The 19,295-nt window shown below is 45.4% G+C and overlaps 2 protein-coding genes and 1 pseudogene across 5 annotated transcripts in view; 2 read left to right on the top strand and 1 right to left on the bottom strand.

Moving 5' to 3' along the window:
* LOC148443061 (uncharacterized) overlaps positions 1 to 744 on the bottom strand; it is a 100,995-nt gene extending 100,251 nt beyond the window's left edge. For all 3 annotated transcript variants that reach the window (XM_088463281.1, XM_088463276.1, XM_088463277.1), the window contains exon 1: positions 658 to 744. The gene's annotated coding sequence lies outside the window, so the exon portion shown is untranslated. The remainder of the gene's footprint in view (positions 1 to 657) is intronic.
* A 2,205-nt stretch (positions 745 to 2,949) lies between these two features.
* The window catches only part of LOC148443057 (uncharacterized), a 95,600-nt gene continuing 79,254 nt past the window's right edge, over positions 2,950 to 19,295 (top strand). The window contains exons 1-4 of the mRNA XM_088463268.1: positions 2,950 to 3,072; positions 5,952 to 6,143; positions 6,613 to 6,691; positions 6,810 to 6,911. Coding sequence (XP_088319394.1) covers positions 2,956 to 3,072; positions 5,952 to 6,143; positions 6,613 to 6,691; positions 6,810 to 6,911 — 490 coding nt within the window. The 5' untranslated portion in view covers positions 2,950 to 2,955. The remainder of the gene's footprint in view (positions 3,073 to 5,951; positions 6,144 to 6,612; positions 6,692 to 6,809; positions 6,912 to 19,295) is intronic.
* Positions 7,233 to 17,919, top strand: LOC148443060 (uncharacterized; annotated as a pseudogene). Its single transcript, XR_015875754.1, has 3 exons — positions 7,233 to 7,265; positions 12,299 to 12,506; positions 16,414 to 17,919. The product of XR_015875754.1 is annotated as an uncharacterized LOC148443060 (transcript).

Below are 19,295 nucleotides of genomic sequence, written 5' to 3'. Positions count from 1 at the left end.
CCCCGGTATAACAGACACCACAGGCTGCTCCCCCGGTATAACAGACACCACAGGCTGCTCCCCCGGTATAACAGACACCACAGGCTGCTCCCCCAGTATAACAGACACCACAGGCTGCTCCCCCTGTATAACAGACACCACAGGCTGCTCCCCCGGTATAACAGACACCACAGGCTGCTCCCCCTGTATAACAGACACCACAGGCTGCTCCCCCTGTATAACAGACACCACAGGCTGCTCCCCCGGTATAACAGACACCACAGGCTGCTCCCCCTGTATAACAGACAACACAGGCTGCTCCCCCGGTATAACAGACACCACAGGCTGCTCCCCCAGTATAACAGACAACACAGGCTGCTCCCCCTGTATAACAGACAACACAGGCTGCTCCCCCAGTATAACAGACACCACAGGCTGCTCCCCCTGTATAACAGACACCACAGGCTGCTCCCCCTGTATAACAGACACCACAGGCTGCTCCCCCGGTATAACAGACACCACAGGCTGCTCCCCCGGTATAACAGACACCACAGGCTGCTCCCCCGGTATAACAGACACCACAGGCTGCTCCCCCGGTATAACAGACACCACAGGCTGCTCCCCCGGTATAACAGACACCACAGGCTGCTCCCCCGGTATAATAATAATAATAATTACCGGCAACCAGATACTTTAACGTCTTCTCTGTAACAATCTCGTCGCTCTCGGTGACCCGGATGCTGAAAAGGAGGAAAAACACTTTCCGGTATGAAGAACTCACAGGCCGGAGGTCTATATGGACCGGAAAGTGTTTTTCCTCCTTTTCAGCATCCGGGTCACCGAGAGCGACGAGATTGTTACAGAGAAGACGTTAAAGTATCTGGTTGCCGGTAATTATTATTATTATTATACCGGGGGAGCAGCCTGTGGTGTCTGTTATACCGGGGGAGCAGCCTGTGGTGTCTGTTATACCGGGGGAGCAGCCTGTGGTGTCTGTTATACCGGGGGAGCAGCCTGTGGTGTCTGTTATACCGGGGGAGCAGCCTGTGGTGTCTGTTATACAGGGGGAGCAGCCTGTGGTGTCTGTTATACCGGGGGAGCAGCCTGTGGTGTCTCTTATACTGGGGGAGCAGCCTGTGGTGTCTGTTATACTGGGGGAGCAGCCTGTGGTGTCTGTTATACAGGGGGAGCAGCCTGTGGTGTCTGTTATACCGGGGGAGCAGCCTGTGTTGTCTGTTATACAGGGGGAGCAGCCTGTGGTGTCTGTTATACCGGGGGAGCAGCCTGTGGTGTCTGTTATACTGGGGGAGCAGCCTGTGGTGTCTGTTATACTGGGGGAGCAGCCTGTGGTGTCTGTTATACTGGGGGAGCAGCCTGTGGTGTCTGTTATACTGGGGGAGCAGCCTGTGGTGTCTGTTATACCGGGGGAGCAGCCTGTGGTGTCTGTTATACGGGGGAGCAGCCTGTGGTGTCTGTTATACTGGGGGAGCAGCCTGTGGTGTCTGTTATACCGGGGGAGCAGCCTGTGGTGTCTGTTATACCGGGGGAGCAGCCTGTAGTGTCTGTTATACCGGGGGAGCAGCCTGTAGTGTCTGTTATACCGGGGGAGCAGCCTGTGGTATCCTGTTATTATTATTATACCGGGGGAGCAGCCTGTGGTGTCTGTTATACCGGGGGAGCAGCCTGTAGTGTCTGTTATACCGGGGGAGCAGCCTGTAGTGTCTGTTATACCGGGGGAGCAGCCTGTGGTGTCTGTTATACAGGGGGAGCAGCCTGTGGTGTCTGTTATACCGGGGGAGCAGCCTGTGGTGTCTGTTATACCGGGGGAGCAGCCTGTGGTGTCTGTTATACCGGGGGAGCAGCCTGTGGTGTCTGTTATACCGGGGGAGCAGCCTGTGGTGTCTGTTATACCGGGGGAGCAGCCTGTGGTGTCTGTTATACCGGGGGAGCAGCCTGTGGTGTCTGTTATACCGGGGGAGCAGCCTGTGGTGTCTGTTATACCGGGGGAGCAGCCTGTGGTGTCTGTTATACCGGGGGAGCAGCCTGTGGTGTCTGTTATACAGGGGGAGCAGCCTGTGGTGTCTGTTATACAGGGGGAGCAGCCTGTGGTGTCTGTTATACAGGGGGAGCAGCCTGTGGTGTCTGTTATACCGGGGGAGCAGCCTGTGGTGTCTGTTATACCGGGGGAGCAGCCTGTGGTGTCTGTTATACCGGGGGAGCAGCCTGTGGTGTCTGTTATACCGGGGGAGCAGCCTGTGGTGTCTGTTATACCGGGGGAGCAGCCTGTGGTGTCTGTTATACCGGGGGAGCAGCCTGTGGTGTCTGTTATACCGGGGGAGCAGCCTGTGGTGTCTGTTATACCGGGGGAGCAGCCTGTGGTGTCTGTTATACCGGGGGAGCAGCCTGTGGTGTCTGTTATACCGGGGGAGCAGCCTGTGGTGTCTGTTATACCGGGGGAGCAGCCTGTGGTGTCTGTTATACGGGGGAGCAGCCTGTGGTGTCCTGCTATAATTCTTATACAGTGGTAGCAGTGTGTGGTGTCCTGCTATTATTTTTATACAGGGGTAGCAGTCTGTGGTGTCCTTTTGTTGTTGTATTATTATAATAAGCCTGTATTGTGCGGCATCTGTGTGACCTGTGTATCAGTTATTTGGTATTGGTGTGCATTGGGAATGCTGCTGTTCTTAATTACCATCACCTAATACTCGTCATTCTGGGCAAAATCATAATCTCCTAATTTCTGGAATTTAAACTAAATTCAAAACCAAATTTCCCCCAAAAATTGGACCAAGTGGTATCTAGGAAACTAAGACTTCTTACTATGATCAATGGTGGTTTCACATTAATACATTATTGTACGATGTTTATTGCACTGTTTAATAAGGCTTAATCATTAAAACTTCCAAGAAAACTTATTTTTATATTTATTTCTAGACAATTGGTGTTTGATGAACCAGAGCTGTTATTAAAAGTCACATGAGGATGAGACGTGTCCTGTACACCAATTCAGCGAGGATGGAGAAAGACAGGAGGCACCTGACTGAAAAGATATTATCTGTCACCATGGAGATTATCTACCTGCTAACTGGGGAGGTGAGGGGATCTGGGGGTGTCACAGTGACATCACTTATATCTATAGTAATAATACAGGGACATGACTGGGGAGGTGAGGGGATCTGGGAGTGTCACAGTGACATCACTTATATCTATAGTAATAATACAGGGACATGACTGGGGAGGTGATGGGGATCTGGGAGTGTCACAGTGACATCACTTATATCTATAGTAATAATACAGGGACATGACTGGGGAGGTGAGAGGATCTGGTAGTGTCACAGTGACATCACTTATATCTATAGTAATAATACAGGGACATGACTGGGGAGGTGAGGGGATCTGGGAGTGTCACAGTGACATCACTTATATCTATAGTAATAATACAGGGACATGACTGGGGAGGTGATGGGGATCTGGGAGAGTCACAGTGACATCACTTATATCTATAGTAATAATACAGGGACATGACTGGGGAGGTGAGGGGATCTGATAGTGTCACAGTGACATCACTTATATCTATAGTAATAATACAGGGACATGACTGGGGAGGTGAGGGGATCTGGGAGTGTCACAGTGACATCACTTATATCTATAGTAATAATACAGGGACATGACTGGGGAGGTGAGGGGATCTGGGAGTGTCACAGTGACATCACTTATATCTATAGTAATAATACAGGGACATGACTGGGGAGGTGAGGGGATCTGGGAGTGTCACTGTGACATCACTTATATCTATAGTAATAATACAGGGACATGACTGGGGAGGTGAGGGGATCTGGTAGTGTCACAGGGACATCACTTATATCTATAGTAATAATACAGGGACATGACTGGGGAGGTGATGGGGATCTGGGAGTGTCACAGTGACATCACTTATGTCTATAGTAATAATACAGGGACATGACTGGGGAGGTGAGGGGATCTGGGAGTGTCACAGGGACATCACTTATATCTATAGTAATAATACAGGGACATGACTGGGGAGGTGATGGGGATCTGGGAGTGTCACAGGGACATCACTTATATCTATAGTAATAATACAGGGACATGACTGGGGAGGTGATGGGGATCTGGGAGTGTCACAGTGACATCACTTATATCTATAGTAATAATACAGGGACATGACTGGGGAGGTGAGGGGATCTGGGAGTGTCACTGTGACATCACTTATATCTATAGTAATAATACAGGGACATGACTGGGGAGGTGAGGGGATCTGGGAGTGTCACAGTGACATCACTTATATCTATAGTAATAATACAGGGACATGACTGGGGAGGTGAGGGGATCTGGGAGTGTCACTGTGACATCACTTATATCTATAGTAATAATACAGGGACATGACTGGGGAGGTGAGGGGATCTGGGAGTGTCACAGTGACATCACTTATATCTATAGTAATAATACAGGGACATGACTGGGGAGGGGATCTGGGAGTGTCACCGTGACATCACTTATATCTATAGTAATAATACAGGGACATGACTGGGAAGGTGATGGGGATCTGGGAGTTTCACAGTGACATCACTTATATCTATAGTAATAATACAGGGACATGACTGGGGAGGTGAGAGGATCTGGTAGTGTCACAGGGACATCACTTATATCTATAGTAATAATACAGGGACATGACTGGGGAGGTGAGGGGGTCTGGGAGTGTCACAGGGACATCACTTATATCTATAGTATTAATACAGGGACATGACTGGGGAGGTGAGGGGATCTGGGAGTGTCACAGTGACATCACTTATATCTATAGTAATAATACAGGGACATGACTGGGGAGGTGAGAGGATCTGGTAGTGTCACAGTGACATCACTTATATCTATAGTAATAATACAGGGACATGACTGGGGAGGTGAGAGGATCTGGTAGTGTCACAGGGACATCACTTATATCTATAGTAATAATACAGGGACATGACTGGGGAGGTGAGAGGATCTGGTAGTGTCACAGGGACATCACTTATATCTATAGTAATAATACAGGGACATGACTGGGGAGGTGAGGGGATCTGGGAGTGTCACAGTGACATCACTTATATCTATAGTAATAATACAGGGACATGACTGGGGAGGTGATGGGGATCTGGGAGTGTCACAGTGACATCACATATACCTATAGTAGTAATACAGGGACATGACTGGGGAGGTGAGGGGATCTGGGAGTGTCACAGTGACATCACTTATATCTATAGTAATAATACAGGGACATGACTGGGGAGGTGAGGGGATCTGGGAGTGTCACAGTGACATCACTTATATCTATAGTAATAATACAGGGACATGACTGGGGAGGTGAGGGGATCTGGGAGTGTCAAAGCGACATCACTTATATAGTGTTTACTCTAGGACCAGCGCCAGGCAGGGCGCGTGCCCGAAAAGGGGCTTGACCAACTCTTGGGGCCTGCACTGCACTTACGGACATCCCGGGAAGCCCCTAAGAGCTGCCATCACTGTGAATGGATGCCGGGAGCATGCGGCCGGCATCCATTCACTGTTGGTGACCGATGCACCGCAATTTTCCCCACCCCGGGACACTGCAGCCGGCGGGAGGGAACAGAACTTGCAGGCTGTTTCAGCGGGGTGCATCTCCGGAGGGCAGGGTGCTATCTGCCCTTTTGAAATAGGCCAGGGCGCGGCGCCCCACTGAAACAGCCTAGGGGGAACGCTATATACATAATGTGTGCTTATATATTAATAATTCAGGGATATGAATCTGGAGGTGATGGAATCTAAGAGTATCACAGTGTCAATTTATAGTAATAGAGGGACATGACAGGAGTTGAGCTGGTCTAGGAGTTTCACAGTGACGTCACTTATATCTATAGTAATAATACAGGGACATGACTGGGGAGGTGAGAGGATCTGGCAGTGTATGCAGTGATTTTTGATGTCTCTCCAATACACAGGATTACACAGTAGTGAAGAAGACATCCAGTGAGTGTGAGACACCCAGCAGCCGTCCCTGTGTGTCAGAAGGACTGAGCAGGACCCAGAGCCCCATCACGGTGCCTCCACCTCACTCACTTATACATGAAAGACACAATGACCAGAAGATCCTGGAACTCACCAACAAGATCATTCAGCTGCTGGCTGGAAAGGTGACTGCTGGGAATGGGACATTATACAGTAACACCAGGGGATGTGTCTGGGTGATGACTGGAGAGGTGACTGCTGGGAACGGGACATTATACAGTAACACCAGGGGATGTGTCTAGGTGATGACTGGAGAGGTGACTGCTGGGAATGGGACATTATACAGTAACACCAGGGGATGTGTCTGGGTGATGACTGGAGAGGTGACTGCTGGGAATGGGACATTATACAGTAACACCAGGAGATGTGTCTGGGTGATGACTGGAGAGCTGACTGCTGGGAATGGGACATTATACAGTAACACCAGGTGATGTGTCTGGCTGATGACCGGAGAGGTGACTGCTGGGAATGGGACATTATACAGTAACACCAGGGGATGTGTCTGGGTGATGACCGGAGAGGTGACTGCTGGGAATGGGACATTATACAGTAACACCAGGGGATGTGTCTGTCACTGTCTATGTCTCCATGCAGGAGGGGGAGTATATAGAGGAACACAAGGGTCTGTACAAGGACGTGATGATGGAGAATCACCGGCCCCTCACATCACTGGGTAAGAGGAGACTGTCATGTATTGTATAGGGGAGAGCAGGTATGGGGGCCCTTATATACACACATTACCTGATAATCACATATATACAATGTACTCAGTCACTGTGTGTCTCCTACAGATGGACCAAGTAACAGAAATACCCCAGAGAGATGTCCCCGTCCTCTTTATTCCCAGGACTGTACAGAGGAGAATCACAGGATCCCACAGGAGCATCAGGTAGGTGGGATTTGGGGTCTCACCAAATAATAAAATAAGAAGTGACTTCCTATTTCCGTATCCCATGAGGGAAGGGACATCAGTCACTGGACTTGCTGAGTGATTATTGTGTATTAAGAATGCAGAATATGTATTGGTGATTCCCCAGGGACCTCAGAAAGTTTGTGCCCCTTCCAGACATGTCACAGAAGTTATCCTACAGGGATATAAGAAATGTGCCCATAAGGTACCAGGGGTAATAATAGGCCCCTATACTGGGGCAGAGGTAACTTCTTGGGCAAACGAGGCTCAGCCCTCAGTGACAGGACTTAGCAAAGGCAGCTGGATGACCTCACTAGTCATCCCACAGGAGCATCAGGTTGGTGGGATTTAGGGTCTCACCAAATAACAATATACAAAGTTTCTTACTATTTCAGTACTCCATGGCAGTTCATACAAAGGGTTATGTCTATAATTTGGCTTCTCCACATCACCTGTATCTTTTCCTGTCTAGGTCAGCTAGTAGTCTGTGTAGTTTCTGTAACAGAGGCTTACTTCTCTCATGGTTCCCCGCTGTAACAGAGGCTTACCTCTCTCATGGTTCCCCGCTGTAACAGAGGCTTACCTCTCTCATGGTTCCCGGCTGTAACAGAGGCTTACCTCTCTCATGGTTGCCGGCTGTAACAGAGGCTTACCTCTCTCATGGTTCCCGGCTGTAACAGAGGCTTACCTCTCTCATGGTTCCCGGCTGTAACAGAGGCTTACCTCTCTCATGGTTCCCGGCTGTAACAGAGGCTTACCTCTCTCATGGTTCCCGGCTGTAACAGAGGCTTACATCTCTCATGGTTCCCGGCTGTAACAGAGGCTTACCTCTCTCATGGTTCCCGGCTGTAACAGAGGCTTACCTCTCTCATGGTTCCCGGCTGTAACAGAGGCTTACCTCTCTCATGGTTCCCGGCTGTAACAGAGGCTTACCTCTCTCATGGTTCCCGGCTGTAACAGAGGCTTACCTCTCTCATGGTTCCCGGCTGTAACAGAGGCTTACCTCTCTCATCGTTTCTGGCAGTGCACCTTGTTAGTTCTACAACCTGAGGATGGGCAGGCTACCCGAGTGTATCACTATGCTGTCCCCCGGGATCAGAACTATCAGTGAGTGATGACACATAAAGCACCTAATGTATAAGATCGATGCTGTAAATATGCACACCCTGCACGGCACACTGGTAGCGTCGGGCAAGATGTTAGAAGCCAGGAACCTTGAGCTCTCTACAGTCCTCCAGTTCTGGCTGCAAGCGTGGAAGAAATCATGTCCAAGTGTGTGGCATCAGACAGAGCCTGATGCCACACACTTGGAAGTCACCTGCCCAAGGTAAGCTCCTAAAGTGACCACGTAATAAGCTCTGTGCAGCATGTGATGGAAGATTTCCTGCACACACTAAAGAAGTACTGAGTAGCACACACTTATCCCAGGACAGTATTCTCCATGTCTCAGGCAAGGAGGATACTGTGGCAAATTGCCTGAGTTGTAGGTAAGTGGCCCCAAGAGAATGGTCCCTGCATCAGGAAGTCTTCCAATGGCTGACAGAAAGATTCGGTCTTCTACAGATGGACAGTATGGCAACAACCCAGATTGCCAAAGTACCAGTATCTTAGCACAACGTTCCTGGGAGAGACTGAGTAGATGCATGGACAAGGCCATGAAGGGTTCATCTAGCTTAGAAGTGATGGAAAAATTCCATTCTGGCCATGATGCCCATGGTTCCCCAGTGGCTTGGGCAATGATTCAGGAGGAACCATGGGCTATACCTCCACGTCCCGCCCTATGGCTTCAGGGTCCAGTATTTCTACAAAACGTCTAATAGCTAACTTGGACAAATGGAAATAGATCAGAGATAAAGAACTTTCAGTGACCGTAAACAATAAACATTTACAGAGCAATGACGATAAACTCTTCTACACTATATTACAGAGTCTGAGAGGTATTTATTGCATATTGTCAGGCTAAGATAGATCCAGCTAAAGTTGTCATTCCAAATATCCTTCACTTCTTACCAGATAGAGGCAGTAAGGGACGTGCCTTATATACACACATGGTACATGTATCATCAGTAAGTGCTGCTTACCCTTACCGTATAGAGGCAGTAAGGGACGTACCTTATATATACACACATGGTACACGTATCATCAGTAAGTGCTGCTTACCGGATAGAGGCAGTAAGGGACGTACCTTATATACACACATGGTACACGTATCATCAGTAAGTGCTGCTTACCGGATAGAGGCAGTAAGGGACGTACCTTATATACACACATGGTACACGTATCATCAGTAAGTGCTGGTTACCGTATAGAGGTAGTAAGGGACGTGCCTTATATACACACATGGTACACGTATCATCAGTAAGTGCTGCTTACCGGATAGAGACAGTAAGGGACGTGTCTTATATACACACATGGTACACGTATCATCAGTAAGTGCTGCTTACCAGATAGAGGCAGTAAGGGACATGTCTTATATACACACATGGTACACGTATCATCAGTAAGTGCTGCTTACCGGATAGAGGCAGTAAGGGACGTGCCTTATATACACACATGGTACACGTGTCATCAGTAAGTGCTGCTTACCGGATAGAGGCAGTAAAGGACATGCCTTATATACACACATGGTACACGTATCATCAGTAAGTGCTGCTTACCGGATAGAGGCAGTAAGGGACGTGCCTTATATACACACATGGTACACGTATCATCAGTAAGTGCTGGTTACCGGATAGAGACAGTAAGAGACTTATATACACACATGGTTCACGTATCATCAGTAAGTGCTGCTTACCGGATAGAGGCAGTAAGGGACGTGCCTTATATACACACATGGTACACGTATCATCAGTAAGTGCTGCTTACCGGATACAGGCAGTAAGGGACGTGCCTTATATACACACATGGTACACGTATCATCAGTAAGTGCTGCTTACCGGATACAGGCAGTAAGGGACGTGCCTTATATACACACATGGTACACGTATCATCAGTAAGTGCTGCTTACCGGATACAGGCAGTAAGGGACGTACCTTATATACACACATGGTACACGTATCATCAGTAAGTGCTGGTTACCGGATAGAGGCAGTAAGGGACGTACCTTATATACACACATGGTACACGTATCATCAGTAAGTGCTGGTTACCGGATAGAGGCAGTAAGGGACGTACCTTATATACACACATGGTACACGTATCATCAGTAAGTGCTGGTTACCGGATAGAGGCAGTAAGGGACGTACCTTATATACACACATGGTAACCATATCAGTAAGTGCTTTCTTACACACTAATTTGTTTACAGGAGCAATCTTTGTTGTCTCCAAGTCCTGAAGAGAATCCGTCTGTCTGTCAGGTCCTTTGTGTCCCCATGGGCCCTCCGTCTAGCGCTGGGTGCTGTAATGGAGCGATTCAGGAACTCCTCATGAGAAGGATGACCCTGACGGCAGCTGCCTGGAGAGTTACAGGCACTACGGGAATAAAGGAACCTTACCTAAATATCTACAATAATAATTTATCTAATCACCATCCCATATTCTCTCCCGATGTGCTGTCTATATATCACATTACCCAGGAGAGTAGTCTACCGTCTTACCCACAGCCAGTGAGGAGACGTCAGTCACTAGGCTTAGTGTGAGCGATTACTGTGTGTTCTCCCAGGACAGAGTGTCCTAAGTATACACAATATTTATTCATGGTTCGCTAAAGACCTTAGAAAGTTTGTGCCCCTTCCACACATATCACAGAAGTAATCACACAGGGATATAAGTAATGTGCACATAAGGTACCAGGGGTATTAATAGGCCCCTATACTGGGGCAGAGGTAACTTCTGGAAGGAAGCTCAGTCCTCAGTAACAGGACTTAGCAGAGGCAGCTGGATGACCTCACTAGTTATTACCACTGGGATATATTCTCCTCTGCTGGTTCTCAGTGTGTGACACGTTCTCCACACAGCCATGTAATAAATGTATTATTATGCAGCATATGTTGCTTTAAATGTGTCTTTGTGGCCCTCACTATTGTATTGCCTGGGTACGTGCCATGGTAAGGGCTGCCAAGGAGGACTGAAGGCGAAAACAGTGATTTATATACCTGATAATTCCTATTCCTCTCAGCACTCCATGGCAGCCCAGTGTTCCCTCCCATCTTAGTTCATATTATATATATTTTAGAGACCGCTTGGTAAGTTACTCATAGACACAGTGTGTCACATGACCTGTAAACTTTCCCAGTGAGGTTCAGGGGAGGATTCCGGTGGCAGAAGCTGGTGCAGGCAAGGCAACGAGAAGCAAGTAACCCACAAGATGTTATGGATTGCAGTGAGAACTTTATTATGGATAAGCTGCACAGATATGGATAATATGTTTATCACTGTTCAAAAGAGTCTGGGCAGTCCCGAGGGCTGCACACTAGCAGGCATTTATAATAGCAGACAATACCTTAGGCAGCTATCTGGTGTAAGCTTGTCTTGTAGGTCTGATACACTAATAAGCAGTTCAGAGGCGAGCGCACTAAATTGTAGCCAAGAACAGAGCCATGTTTGGAACAACACAGCAGCAGCAGGATTAGAGCAGAGATGGATAGTCTAACACAAGCAGAGATAAGACGCTGTATCAGCAGGAAGACCAGAAGTGGGTAGTCACACGCCAGCTGGGATCTGTACACTGTGACAGCAGAAGGAGCACAAGCAGGTAGCCAAACAGAAGGAAGGATTAATATACTGTATCTCCTAGCAATGTGTGCAGGAATAGCTTGGATAGTACTAACAATCACCTAGCAGCAACTGCTTTACAGTGTCTGAGGCCGTTCGAACTTGCTGACAACTTGCACAAGCACTACTGAAGACTTGTGCTGAACTGGTCACTCTTCCTCTCAGCCAGCATACTTTATCTGCTTCTCATAGTGCCCAATTGGTATAGTTTACATGGAAGATGGATAGTCGCATTTTATACCATCCTATTGGGATTCTTTTTACATCTGTTTCTACCTAAATTAGAAGGAACTTAACCCACTGGAAGAGCTGTCATTGAGTACTTCAAAGGAAAGTAATTTTCAGGTACATCATTTGCTGTTTTCTCTACCATCCAGTTGGGGGACACTGGACACTATGGGGTAGAGAGTGTGGTGCAGAGACATCAGCAGGAGTTTGAGTGTCTTCTGGTCAATATAAAGTGACCATGCTCCTGTCATCACACTCTGTACCTCATAGTATCCAGTGTCCCTCAAAGGACTGATAGAGAAGGATTCATAAGGCAAGTACAATAACCCAATCTTACATTATATGACCTGGGTGTGTTTAATACACTAGTATTCTTCTGGATCATCTCAATTAATGGAACGGTAATAACTAAAGTGTTGTTATTTAGGATGAAAATGTGACTGATAATAAGGTAGAACCTATAGAGGGAGAAGAAGAGACGTATGTTACTGATCTGAAGGTAGAAGATATAGAGGGAGAAGACGAGACGTATATGACTGATATGAAGGCAGAAGTTCCAAAGGGAGAAGATGAGACGTTCATGATGGGTGATCAGCAGTGTAAGGAGGAGGAAATCCCTACAGATATCTGCACAGGTGAGTATTTAACACTTATTACAGAAAAGAGATACGTATGACATAGTGTTCGGTTTGATTTTTACAAGTGATTTATATGTGTGTGTCTTATATATGTGGAGTTTGTATGTTCTTCCTGTGTCTGTATCCTAACCCTGTAGGTATGCTGGTGTAATAATAATTTAGTCAGCACAATAATCTCTTATTCTTCAGCCCAGAGATCTGACCAGTCTCCTACCCACACTCTCTGGTGTATCTCATACATCAGGAGCCATCAGCCCCTATTATACTTCTACTCTCCCCCTCACATCATGTCACTGTATGTTACCAGCCCAGAGATCTGACCAGTCTCCTCCCTACACTCTCTGGTGTATCTCATACATCAGGAGACATCATCCCCTATTATACTCCTGCTCTCCCCTTCACATCATGTCACTGTATGTTACCAGCCCAGAGATCTGACCAGTCTCCTCCCCACACTTTATGGTGTATCTCGTACATCGGTGGTGCAACCGTCTGCTTTTTGTCCGTACCCTCCATTGGTGAATGAACCTGGAGAGTCATGCATCAAGTTGGTGCTTATCAGGCTACATACAGCCTATATCGCACCTTCAGTATCGTGGACTTCTTGATATATATTTATACCCTGGGAAATATCAGAAGAAATATTGCTTACGTTTGTAACAAACCACCAACAGACTTTTGTGAATGGGTTAAATCAATCACACATTCACATCGGCCTGACCCACCATAGCAAAGCTCCTTTTTTTTATTGCCACAAGCAATGACATGGGTCTCACTTCACGGTCACCCCGCTCTTGGGTGGGCACACAGAACCTTGAGACCCACAGCAATTAAGGCTGATGGAAGAAGATTCCTCACAACCTTTCTCAGCGACCTATATTTCTATTTCAGCCAAGTCCTCACTGAGTTCTCCTCACCAAACCTAATGTTTACCATATCTACGCTGAATCACAGGGTCACTTCACTGGTCTCCGGGGAACCATTTATTCTGGATCTGATTCCCCATACTGGAGGCTTCTAGTTACAAGGAAATGGCTCACCTCTCCTGGTGACCCCAGATGGCTGCTCCTGGGTGGGAGCCATGTCAATCCTGCATCCCTTGCTACGCAAACGTCTGGAGATAACAGGATGCACAACGGTTGGCAACAAAGACGATGGGCTTAGTGGTGGCATCTCTGGCGCTTTAACTCCTTCCTGTCTTTTAGTATCGTCCAGAGCAACTGACTCATAGAACCACCACCACCTATTTCCAACAGCCGATGTATCGTGCTGGTACAGAGCAAGCTGTTCCGGAGTTCAGCATTGTGCCTTTTCCCCTGGGGTGTTGTACTTTTACTAGAATGACATAAATACATCCATGGTGACACTGCTAAGAAATATTATTCTTAGTTCATATATAACAGGGTAACCTGGAGAAGAATATCTTGGAGAAGGAGCAAGTATCCTATCAATAAGAAACATAGATATGACAAAGGCTCCTATTGAGGTGAAACGTGTCGACAGCATCAGGTTTTCAGTTTTTGACTTATTGGAACAATAGTGGGGCCTGTCCTGTGAATATAACCTATATTACCTTTTACCATACATTGGATCACACCTTCACCTTTTGGTTTTAATTTAATGCACCAAAATTAAATTATTGGGAGAATGCGTTTCACCTATGTAGGATAAAGGAAACTCAGCTGGGAGTTTATTCACATCTATAATCTTGAGTGTGGTATGCTTTTATTTAGTCACCATACCATATCATGTATTAAAAGAACCTTTTTACATCTGTTCCTGTCCCCTTCCAAGTGAGTAAGGTATGCTGTCTTTTCTTCCTTGTTGAGGAGAATTTACACAGAAGACAAAGAAACCTTTGTACACCCTGAAATTGGTAATTAACTGTGAGTTGGGTACGATGCCCCACACCGGCTTGTTGCTGTCTCCATAGACTTCCATCTTTAAGCTTCCTCCGTTTTTTTATACTTAAGAAGTTGACAACAAGACAACATAAAGGACAGCATCACTATTGAATAAGAAATATAAAGTATTCATTTGTTTCAATCATTTATTACGACTTTTACCATTTAGCTCCTATATTTGTGTAATTCTTGTGTATGTGTTTCTTTTTGGGCGTGGTGACACTCATCATGGAATAAAAGAGTCACAGTTTTTAGTTTTTAAGGGAGGAAATGTCAAGTTGTGGAGAGGTTGCCAAAATAAAAAATTGGCTTCTTGTGCTTTGTACACATTAGACGTTTTCTCGGCCTATGTGGCGTATTGGACTGACATCCGGTATGATGCTGCTGTTGTCATCCACTTTTTCCACCATATAATGATGCATATTGAAAGAAATAGTATTGTCCAATGCAGTTACCTGGTGGTGGGGGCTCCTATTTTTAGTTTTATTTGTTTATTCAGAGAACATGGGTTGCAAACATGAAGAAGCATTCAAGTAGTGATGTGTAGGAGAAAGATTTTATCAAGTCCAAACTGTTCGCCCTAGGCAAAATCCGATACCATAGAGAGATGGCAGCATAAGATAATTAGATTGTCATCCCATGACAGAAAGCTAGGGGGAGCAAAGGTGCTTATAGTTTGTTATTAGTTGTACCACACTACTAGATATGGAAAGACCACGTCCTCATTGATTAGTGGGCTTCTTAAGCAGAGACCATTTGGCACTTGTTGTTGAAGATAAACCTCAACAAGTACCGAACAGAGTACAAAGAACAGAACTATCACAGGAAGGGTGTGGATATTAATAATGAATTTTGAGTAGTATTTCAATATTCACAGTCAATTATCCTGCCCAGCCACAATATGAATAAGGGATGCAAGGAGAAAAGCTGTAACCGGAGTCTAGAGAAAAGGTCCAGAATGTTTTCCTGGTAAAGGAAGTCATAGGCGTTGGTGATGTAGACAATGAGATATTATATGTTTTTCTTCTGCAACTTAACATTTATTTGGATAGCAATATATTGGGCTTATAGAGTCAGGAGATTCAAGAATATGGCCTCCGATTTTGACATCCTATTCTTATAGCCATAGAGGCAGCCATATTGGTGTGTATTTTTTAAACAGGTTGGAGATAGGTCCTCGGTTGTTGTGGTCAAGAGGGTGTTGTCTGCAAAGAGGGGCAACTTACTTTCCAAGTCCCCGATCCACACACCTCATGTATTTGGAGAAGCACTGAGTGGGGAAAGGGGGGAACCATTATGTGTTCCATTGCTGATAGTGATCGGATCAGAAGAACCATTGACCATGATCCTAGTAAAAGTTTGTTGTCACCTATTTTAACACCCAGCCTGAGGATTCGGTGTTGGCTATTCTTAAGCTACCACCTATTATTTACTAGGATCAGTTGGAATGTGTTCCCTTTAGAGAAATGGGTTATCATCTCTAAAGTGCTTAGTCTGATAACCCCTTTTTTTTTTTTTTTTTTTTTTTTTTTTAAAGAGGCTCGATCCGTGCTGAATCCTCTCTGATCCCAGCGATCAGCCTGTTGCTCAGAACTTTACCTTTAGCTTTTCATGGAATGGTATTGATTTGCTACGTGATCATTAATTGGGTCTATCATTAACGTCAGACCCGAACGTTTACTTCAGTTATAATCCAAGTGGATTCTCTGCTTGGATACTATAGTGACTAGAAGTTTTAGTGAGACCCTGGGACTTAAATATTTTTTTTCTATAATTTATTATCTAATCTTGCACTTATGTTCACAAACTAAATTTATAATATACATTGCAATAACAGTTGTGGATCTGTTTTAGTCTATTTGTGTCTATTTTATACATCATGTATATGTCGCAGTTTAAAATGGCAATGAGTTTACCCATTTGATGCTATAAACTTCATACAAAAATTAAACTTGTTTCAGAGAAACATTTATGTTGTCATATATTTATTTTATTCCCAGCAGATGGATGTAACAGCTGGAATATCTCAGAGGATAATCTCGTTTTATTTCCTGATTGTAAAATAGAAGATAATGACATCACCCGAGATTCTCCGGGAGAAAACCCTATTACCCAAATTATACATCCAGTACCTCACAGGGTAGATGTATCACCGGTTACCTCTAATCACCAGGAATGTTCTCCCAACACTGATATTGATAAATATATTGCAGCTCTTAGAGTAGAAAATATGTTTTCTTCTTCGATTGTTACTAATTGTTTTGCACAGAACAAAAAGCTCAATACCCAGCAGCCAGCTAAGATCTGTGAGAGCCCGTTTCCCTGTTCTAACAGATCAGCTCTCGTTACACATCAGAGAATTTACACAGGTGTGAAGCCATTTTCATGTGTCGAATGCGGGAAATGTTTTATAAAGAAATCAGCTCTTGTTATACATGAGAGAACTCACACAGGTGAGAAACTATTTCCATGCGCTGAGTGTGGGAAATGTTTTACATATAAATCCGTCCTTGTTTCACATAAGAGACTTCACACAGGGGAGAAGCCGTTTTCATGTTCTGAGTGTGGAAAAACGTTTAGAGAGAAATCATCCCTTGTTACACATCAGAGACTTCATACAGGGGAGAGGCCATTTCTATGTTCTGAGTGTGGGAAATGTTTTACACACAAATCCTCTCTTGTTACACATCGGAGAACTCACACCGGTGAGAAGCCATATTCTTGTCTCGAGTGTGGGAAATGTTTTACACAGAAATATGATGTGGTTGTACATCAGAGATGTCACACTGGGGAGAAGCCATTTTCGTGTTCGGAGTGTGGAAAATATTTTACACACAAATCAGATGTTGTTAGACATGAGAGAAGTCACACGGGTGTGAAGCCATTTTCTTGTGTTGAGTGTGGGAAATGTTTTACAAAGAAATCGTCTCTCGTTACACATCGGAGAACTCACACAGGCGAGAAACCTTTTTCTTGTCTCGAGTGTGGAAAATGTTTTATACAGAAATATGATCTTGTTATGCATCAGAGACGTCACATGGGAGGAACTACCTACATGTGCTGAGTGTGGGAAATGTTTTACTCACAATTCACATCTAGTTACACATCAGAGACGTCACACAGGTGAGAAGCTATTTCCATGCTCTTGAGTGTGGGAAATGTTTTCCACATAAATCACATTTTATTAGACACGAGAGCACTCACAACGGTGAGGTGACATTTTTATATTCTGATTGTGGGAAATGACTAAAATCAAATCTTTAAACTTTATTTGCACAGGTGAAACTTGTGCATGTTTGTATGTGGAAAGTACGTCAGCCAAAGAACAAATCTCATTATGCATAGTATTTCTCGTGGCATATGCTCATCATTGTCTCCTCAGATTTTTGTTTTATTATATAAAGGGTTGACTTGGTATCATTTGTAGTACTGTTAAAGCTCAACGGAATATGCTAGTGCTATATAAATAATAATAATAATAATAATAAAATACTGCTTCAATCATATTTCTATGTGTGTCTTATATTTTATACCTTCATTGTGGGACGCTGGATTATCCTGGTTTAAACTGTACAGCAAATACCTCAAGCTCCTCTTTACCCCTTGGCTGGTTGGGAACTTGTTACGTGTCTGCTTATAGCAGCCATTCTTGGTTTTTCTTTTGGCTACTTCCACTCTGACCTGTATTTTTTGCAGCCCATCCTTTTTGGATTGTGCAGCTGTATGGTCCATTTCTCTGTGTCTGGGAAGGGGAGTTTGTCCAGGGATGAACCTGAAGGATGTACGGTGGCAAAACTTCCTCCTTGCTACAGCTATCACTCTAAATTTCCTCATGTGTAGTCCATTTATTTTATGCCATGTGTGCGCAAGCATGTGAGGCAGAGGACCTGTGGCCACGTTCACCTGTGAGTTCACTCCCTGAGATACTAGAGCTAGACGAGACCAAGTCTCTTGTGAAGCTCAGACGGCTTACGTCATGCCTTTTGGAAGGTGTCTACTCCCCTTCCGCCATCAGAGTCCTGGAACTCATGGTTAGAGTTTTGTTTTTTTTGTACTGCACTCTATTCCCCATGGTAATCCAGTGTCCCCCAGGGGACAATGAGGAACGGACTTAAAGGAACTACAAAATCCCATTTCTTTTATGTCCTTATCCATTTTGCAAGATGTTAATCCACTCACTGAGTGGTTAGAGCAGAAAGTCACTTTGATGCGTGTATAGATGTGTATAAAAGACCAGGGGCCATATCCAATTAGCCCCGAACACTGTTCAGGCGCTAATTGATCCCCGCGATCGGCGAAAAATGGGGATTTTTCACCGATTATCCCCGACTTTCGCCGAGATTTTTTTTTCTCCCTATCCCATTATTTCGGGCAAAATAATAGGATAGTTAGCCCGTTAACACATAGGTCCGCGAGCTTATCGCGGTTCCTATGTGTTCTCGTCCTTTTTTGGGCGAAAAAATGGCACTTATCGTGGATTATTTTTCGGGACGCGTCCCGAAAAAAACCCCTGATAATAGCCGTTGTCAGGCCGACTTCGGGAATAATTGGATAGCCCCGGGCGAGCTAATTAGCCACGGTAATTTACCGCGGCTCACTGGATATGGCCCCAGATGGTATAAAAGCATGTAGGGGAAACCGAACAGTGCTCAAGGACTTAATTCTGCTTAATTCCTATTGGCCAACATTAGACCGTAAGGTCCGAGACAAGTTCCTGGCATAAACTTCCCCTTAATTGAAAGCCTGTGATGTACAGCAAGGGTTCTCAACTCCACTCCTCAAGGACCACCAACAGGTCACGTTCTATGAATTTCTCTCATTATGTAAAGGTGAGTTAATTTATTTTGCTGGGTCAGTAATTATCCCACCTGCTTCCACAGAC

Source organism: Taudactylus pleione, unplaced genomic scaffold, assembly GCF_031769625.1.
Source record: "Taudactylus pleione unplaced genomic scaffold, aTauple2 ptg001337l, whole genome shotgun sequence".
In the NCBI taxonomy this organism is placed as follows: Eukaryota; Metazoa; Chordata; class Amphibia; order Anura; family Myobatrachidae; genus Taudactylus; species Taudactylus pleione.
Note: the sequence above shows the minus strand (reverse complement) of the source record. Positions and strands in the feature narration are given on the sequence as shown.